Source organism: Cyprinus carpio, chromosome B10, assembly GCF_018340385.1.
Source record: "Cyprinus carpio isolate SPL01 chromosome B10, ASM1834038v1, whole genome shotgun sequence".
NCBI classification, from domain to species: Eukaryota; Metazoa; Chordata; class Actinopteri; order Cypriniformes; family Cyprinidae; genus Cyprinus; species Cyprinus carpio.
The window spans coordinates 8479545-8486996 of NC_056606.1; the positions used below are offsets into that span (position 1 = coordinate 8479545).

Sequence of the window (7452 nt, forward strand, 5' to 3'; positions counted from 1 at the left end):
TTGTAATAGTTTTTTACAATGTTAATTTAATATATTACTATATTATTATTGAACTTAGGTTGTTCAGCTGTCATGTTTGGGAAATAAAGTCACTTGTGTAAAAGTTCATTGTTGTGGTGGACTGTGTGTTGTTGACATTCTCAAAAGCTGTAGGTATGAAATGTTCTTTTACATTTGAACATCTGGAACATTCTTGCACTCTAATTATTTTGCTGGTTGCTAGGTGTGGTCTGAGTTAGATAATAGACCAGAGGAGTGCCTTAATATAATATAATGTTATGAGACCAGTTCAGGCATGAAAAGCCGCAGGCACGTACTAACTTTTACCCAATGCTTGTTTTGCTATAATGTTATTCAATAACACTTGACAGAGTGACACAGTTCCTGCAGCGCAAGACACATAAATCATGCAAAAGTTCAATGGAAAGCAGTTTCTTTTTAATGAAAGAGTTTAAAATAAATACATAATCATACATACATATATACAAAGGATTCATTTACACCACTTTTGCAAGTCAATTTAGCTCTTCAGATACAAAAAAGGCAGGTGACAGGAAAAGTGAGCCAGGTTCCCATAAAACTTATATTTTAGCTGTAGAAGGAATGTATAATGTGCAAATTAAATCCAGTTTAAATATACAGTATTTAAATGTACATATCAAAGTAAACATTCACATTTCACTGCTTAAGCAGCATGTGCAAACCAGCAAGCACTGTGTCCATTCATGTGTAATGTATTAAATGGTGTATGCAATCGCTCCATTTTTGCACATTGTTCAATTCGCAATTAAATCAAGCACTGCAGAAATGTCAACCAGACAAGTGCCTCAGTCCCATCTTAACATAATGGAGGAACATTCGCCATTCTTCCCCAGGTCCTGTTTAACAGATGGTCCGTGTAGGGCAGGCCTTTGCATACCAGGTGTCTCGTCCTATGTAGTTCCTGACCTCTGACCACGGGCCATGCAGAATAACGCTGAGGACTTGGTATAACGAAGTTTCGCCTGCTTGTCTTCACCAGCCGAGGTTCTGGCACCATGTTTTCCACAAGAATGTGGTAGTTTTTACCTTTGTTGTTGTCCACGAGCTGTAACTTGCTATTACCGGGCTGGAACACCACTACAAACTCCAGGCGCTCCTTCGGGTCCAGATCGGACGGTAGCGACACATTAAAAGAATACAAGTCAGTCTCCAAAGCTGCATTTGGTTGCCTCACATAAGTGCATGCAATGTCTTTATGACTTCGCCATGAGTCAAAAGTTATGCGGATGAACACAGTCTTGTCGAATTTAATGTTGTAGACCCGTACTGTCCCACTCAACGCCTTTTCGCTCAGGCTACAGCTCTCCAACTGCACTAAGGTTTCCTTCAAGCTTGCACGGTCTGCAACAGGCTGTGGAAAACCAAGCTTAAAGCGCAGTCTTGCACTCTGTATGGGCTCTCTAGGCTTCACATGCTCCTCAGGTTGAGGGGCGTCTTCTGTTTCCATCTCCGAAGGGTCAGAAGTGAAGATGCGCACGGATGTGAGAGCGAGACCTTTATCATCAGCGAACACGACTCGCTTCTTCTTGCGTAACGTGCTGCTGCCAGGAGAGTATGACGACAGGGAGCTGGCAGAGCTGGATGAAGATAGTGAAGATGTAGGGGAAGGGGGTGAAAGCCTGTCTCGTTGAAGCTCTGGTGAGGACATGTTGGGTGGAGAAGCCCTGAGAGCAGACATGCCAAGGAGTTGAGACACCGGAGGGCTAATCTGTGCATGCATGGCCAGATCCACCGGCATCACACGATCAGGGAAAGAGTAGATGCTGAATCCAAAGCTTCTGGGAAAACACATGGAGGAAAAGCTATATTAGACAATTTGGAAAATATAGAGACATGCAATTGGGTCCAGAAGTGAAATCACAGTTTTTCTGAAAATCTAATTTAGTCACATCTAATTATTTTACTATGAACAACAAGTAGCTAACATTAATAATAAAAATGTCATGTTAAATTAATTAAATTTAAATCAGTTTGCCCAACATTCATTTGAACTCATACTGTAACTTAACTAAAAACTAAAAGTTAACTTTCTGTAATATCTCATGCATTATTTTGCAGAAAACTACTGAACTTACTTTGTGGTGCTCATTTTGGGTTAACGGATGACCGTCAGATGAAGATGAATGCAGATGGTGAAACGTCTGTTGGAATAAAAAGAAAACTTTGAATAAATGAGGTGGAAAAATATTATACCTGTGACTGGATATATTTACTGAAATGGTCTTCAGTGTTAAAACATGCAGAATTAGGCTATTAAAACTCCTTCACTCACCTCTAACAACGAAAGACGCGCTGAAATTGCTTAAACTTTAAACGCAGAAGTGGAATCAATGCCAAAGAAACGCACGACACAGAAGTAGTTACGAGAAGTAAACATCACTGTTTGCCATCCATTAAACCTTCACTCGTAGCCTCACTCAAACTCAAGCGTCTGTTCTGGAGTGCTGCTGTTTCTCAGGCGTTTTAAAGGCGCACTTGGAAGGGCGGGCCATTCCTGACGTAGTCTCAACGAAAGTATTTTTTTTTTTTTTTTTTTTTGCTACTGCGAACTTCACGATCCCACAAGTTCATCCATTAGTTCTGATTAATGGTTTTCCATTGAATGAGTAACAAGAGGGAATAAGCAACAAAACAAAACAAAACAAAGCAGTTAGCCATGACACTTTTGCTAGTTTATCTAATGTGACTGACTACTTAAAAAAAAAAAAAAAAAAAAAAAAAAAAAAACTTCAACATGAATCCAATTCCAAATGATAAAATATATTCCTTATGCATAGTAAGTTGCTAAAAGCTAAAAAAAAAATTAATACATTTTGGACAAAATAATAATTATATATATAATTTGGGTGAGGGTATTCTTCGTGGTTAGAGAGTTTGACTCCTAACCCTAAGGTTGTGGGTTTGAGTCTCGGGCTGGCAATACCATGACTGAGGTGCCCTTGAGCAAGGCACTGAACCCCCAACTGCTCCCTGGGTGCAGCAGCATTTTTATAAAAAAAAAAAAAATTAATAATATATATATATATATATATATATATATATATATATATATATATATATATATATTATATATATATATATAAAAAATAATATTATTGTAAGTGTTACTTCATATTGCAATTATTATTGTGGCATCTGTAAACTGGGAGATTACATCTTGTGACATCTTATCAGTGAAACAGAAATAACGCAACATTGTCATTATGCAAATAACAAAGAAATGCAAACAGGTGTGCACATCCAAAAGACCCATATATATTTACCAAAAACAGCATAACTCTTTGACCATTTATTGAAAAAAGAAGAAAAAAAAAAGATTATGAAAATAACAACACAACTGTGCCAATTGGAATTTTTGTATAACTAAATGTAATTTGCAGTCCATCAAAAAAAAAAAAGTTTTAAAATGATTTATTTGTTTAGATCATAAATTCTAATAAAAATCAACCCCTCTGACCAAAAACTGGCATAGTTAAAGAAACACCCACATGCAACTCTTCCATATATGTACATAGTATGTGAAAGAATTCTTTAGCTATATTTAAAACAATGACTGCTCTTGACTTTTCAGATACATAATAGGCATGCAAGTTTACACACAATGCATGATTGCACAACATTGCATAATTTTTATTAGCACATACTAAACTATTAATATAAAATAGTTAGGTCCCATTTTGATTAGATAATTAGATTCTCATTATATGAGCTACATTTGAGGTCACAGTAGAATTCAGAAAGGCAGTGTTTTATAATATCAGTGTTGCTGTCCCTTTTAGAAAACAGCAAGCCACTAAAGGTCCCAAATGTGTTATCATTTTTTTTTAGATATACTTAATTTACTGTAGATCTCAAGCTTGATAAGACCTGTTACATATTTGGAGTTTGAAATTAGATCATTTCAGTTTACACAACACATAGGCCTAAATGAGGTCATAAACTGGCAGGACGATTCGTGTCATGAAGTTACCTGCACAAGTAAAAAAGCGGAGACACTAAATCTATGGAAAAAACCTCACCCTAATAGACTATGAATGTAGTCTGATGATCTAAACATTAATTACTCAAATTTTTCCACTGCAGTTGGTGGAAACTGGTTGTTAAGTTTTGATTATATAATAATTCCTATCAAGACTCATGTTTAAATGCAATGAAAACAGTTAATACCTATGAATACTATAATAAATATGGGCAGCAAATCTTATGTTTGGACTTTTTAATTTGCATTTCATTTGACATTTTTAAACATGAATTAACAGAAAAATCAAACAACTGGGATAGCTTGACTAAATTGTTATTGCAGCCATCATGTGAATTTTTATTGCAGAAGAGACTGAGAAAAGCTCCACAGAAACATGATTAATGTTGGTGTCACTTCATATTGTAAATATTATTAAGGCATCTGTGGACTGGGTGAAATCATCTTGTGACATTGTATCAGTGAAACTGAATAGAAATCTGACATATTTCTTCAGCTGAATTGGGTGTGCTTAATATAGTGCACATAGAGAGACAGAATGTATAATATGTGTTAGGGTTAGTACAGAATTAAAAATGTTACACTATTGTTCAAAAGTCTGAGGTCGGTCAGATTTTACTTTTTTTATGTTAGGCTGGGTTTATTTTATTTGAGAAAGAAATTTTGTTAAATATTATTTTAATTTAGTTAAATGTTTTTTATTTTTATTTAAAATGTATTAAGACATTTTTTTTTAAATTTATTCTTTTGAATAATACAGGGTCACGTGATCCTTCAGAAATCATTCTAATATGCTGATTTGATGCTCAAGAAACATTTCTTATTAGGGATCCAAGCACCAAAGGTGTAAAGTGGAAAATGTTAAAGGATTCTTTGATGAATAGAAAGTTCAAAAGGACAGTATTTATAAAAGTCTTTACTGCCACTTCTGATCAATTGCACCCTTGCTGAATATAAATATTATTTAAAAAATCTTTTGAAGAGTAGTGAATGTCTATCATTACTGTAAAAGTGGACAGAAACCAGATACAATTCTACTATTTTTTCCCACACAGTTTAATAATTATTTTTCTTGCATTAGGCTGCACTTTCTTATGTGACTCTGCTCCTGTAAAACTAAGAATACATCTAAGATCCAAAACTCTTGAACTGTTGAAGAAACAATTTGCATAAAATGCACAACTGCATACCACTGATTTTAAATTTAAATATCTGAAAGCAGTTTTTCACACACTCACAATGAAAATGTCTGGCATAACTTGTCTTGAGTCAAGCCTTCACAACAAAACAAAAACTTTGACTTCAGTAGGGGTGTGTACATTCTTGTTTCATTACATCACAATAAGGTGAAGCAGTAGTTTAGGTGGATCTTGCATACAGTTGTTCAACCAAGAGCTCCATGTTCTCCTCCAACAAGTTTCAGTCACTCCTTATGATTTCTGTCCTGATGATCTTATTAGCCTTCACATTTTACACACAAAAGAATAAAAAATTTGAACCCTTTTGGAATGCAGATCACTTTCAATTGCTAATTGATATTTTGTTGCAATAAAATGTGGATGCTCCTTGGTTTGACATTTTGAGCTCAATGACATTGATATATTGTTAAGTGTGGTTTAAAGAAACTGTACACCCAAAATTTATATTAGCTAAAAAATGTACTCACCCTCAGGCCAGGATGTAGATGAGTTTTTTAAGATTTGGGGAAATTTAGCATTGCATGACCTGCTCACCAGTGGATCCTCTGCAGTGAATGGGTCCCGTCAGAGTCCAAACAGCTGATAAAAACAACACAATAATCCACAAGTAATCCACACAACTCCAGTCCATCAGTTAACAACTTACAAAGTCAAATCCTTCATATTTTTAAGAAACAAATCCATCATTACCATCATCTTTGATACTATTGGTTCAGACCTAGTGATTATTATTAACAACAGTCTTATGACAGGGACTGTACCAGAATGTTTTAAATGATGTTTTATTAACAAGGTTCGGGAGGAGCGCATCAGATAATTAGCCTAATCAACACCAGTGGACCACAATCAATCAATCAATACCACAGTATAAATACCGCTGACTTACCTCTATCCATTGACGGTTCATCAGCATCCCTCCCCCCCCCCAACTCCTCACTTCAAGTTCACTTTACAACTAGACGGGGAAGTGGGGGGTACTCTAGGTTCGGGCCATTCCCGAGCTTGGAGCCCTTCCCCGGACAGCACGCCAAATACGCATTTCATACCTCAGCTAATAATATGTAAGCGTGAACTAGTGAAACTTTATTATTTGAAAAAGTATTTTTAAGGGGACTGTACCAGAATGTTTTAAATTAACTTCTGTGACAACTATTTGTAATTGGGGTTTTTTTGATATTTTATTTTATTAAAATTTTATAATAATCTCTTTTTTGCTGTTGCAAAACTATTTGACTAACTGTATCTCTGATATGTTTCAGTCTGGTTTTAAAAGCTTACACAGCACAGAGTCTGCCCTTCTGAAGGTTTCCAATGACATTTTAACATCTACTGATTCTGGTAATATTATGGCCTTAGTGCTTTTAGATCTCAGTTCAGCATTTGATTTTGTTGACAGTATTCTGTTATCTTGCTTGGAGCACTGCATTGGTATTAGAGGCACTGCACTTGACTGGTTTCGGTCCTTTTTGTATAACAGAAGATTTTTTTAGTCAGTATTGCGAAATATTCCTCGTTTGTAGCGCATTCTTCATGTGGTGTTCCTCAAGGATCAACTTTGGCGCCGTTATTGTTCTCGCTGAGATTTGGTGTGTCATATCATTGCTATGCCGATGATACCCAGCTTTACCATCTAAGTGCAATGATAAGTCTGCTTTATACCAACTAACAGCCTGTCTCCAAGAATTGAAAACATGGCTTATCAATAATTTTTTTTGCATTTGAATGATGATTAAACACAAATTGTTCTGTTTAGGCCAAACGAGAAAACCGATCTGAGCACTGTCGATCTGGGCTCTCTTTCCCCATATTGCTCTTCTGGGTTTTATACTGGACAGCAACCTAAAGCTGAATAAACAAATGAATTCTACAGTGAGTGCCAGCTTTTACCATCTGTGAAGACTAGCAAAAGTTAAACCCTTCCTAAGCAGGAAGAGCTTTGAGATTGTAATCCATATTTTCATTTCTTTGCAACTTGACTATTGTAACTCGCTATATTATGGGCTGCCTGTCTCATCTATTCTTCGACTGCAAATGGCTCATTGCACTGGCTACCAATTTATTATCACATTTAATTAAAAATTCTGCTGTTTGTGTACAAAGTTCTAAACAACCTTGCTCCTCCATATCTCTCCGAGTTGATTATTGTACACAATCCAGCCAGATCACTCAGATCACAGACTAAGCATCTGCTTTTGGTTCCCGGAGTTAGACTGAAATGTTGGGGTGACAGAG

The 7452-nt window shown here is 35.9% G+C and overlaps 1 protein-coding gene across 2 annotated transcripts; it reads right to left on the reverse strand.

The window, feature by feature from the left end:
* Nucleotides 1-416: 416 nt before the first annotated feature.
* ppp1r3c2a (protein phosphatase 1 regulatory subunit 3C2, duplicate a) lies at nucleotides 417-5746 on the reverse strand. 2 transcript variants are annotated; one of them, XM_042732350.1, is made up of 3 exons: nucleotides 5688-5746; nucleotides 2118-2183; nucleotides 417-1820 (listed from the first exon to the last, which is right to left on the reverse strand). In XM_042732350.1, the coding sequence occupies exons 2-3, from the start codon at nucleotides 2129-2131 to the stop codon at nucleotides 839-841; spliced, it is 996 nt and encodes a 331-aa protein (XP_042588284.1). In that variant the 5' UTR covers nucleotides 2132-2183; nucleotides 5688-5746; the 3' UTR covers nucleotides 417-838. The 2 variants fall into 2 exon arrangements, with proteins under 2 accessions (XP_042588284.1, XP_018967021.1); XM_019111476.2 differs by lacking the exon at nucleotides 5688-5746 and adding an exon at nucleotides 2315-2496.
* Nucleotides 5747-7452: the final 1706 nt, after the last annotated feature.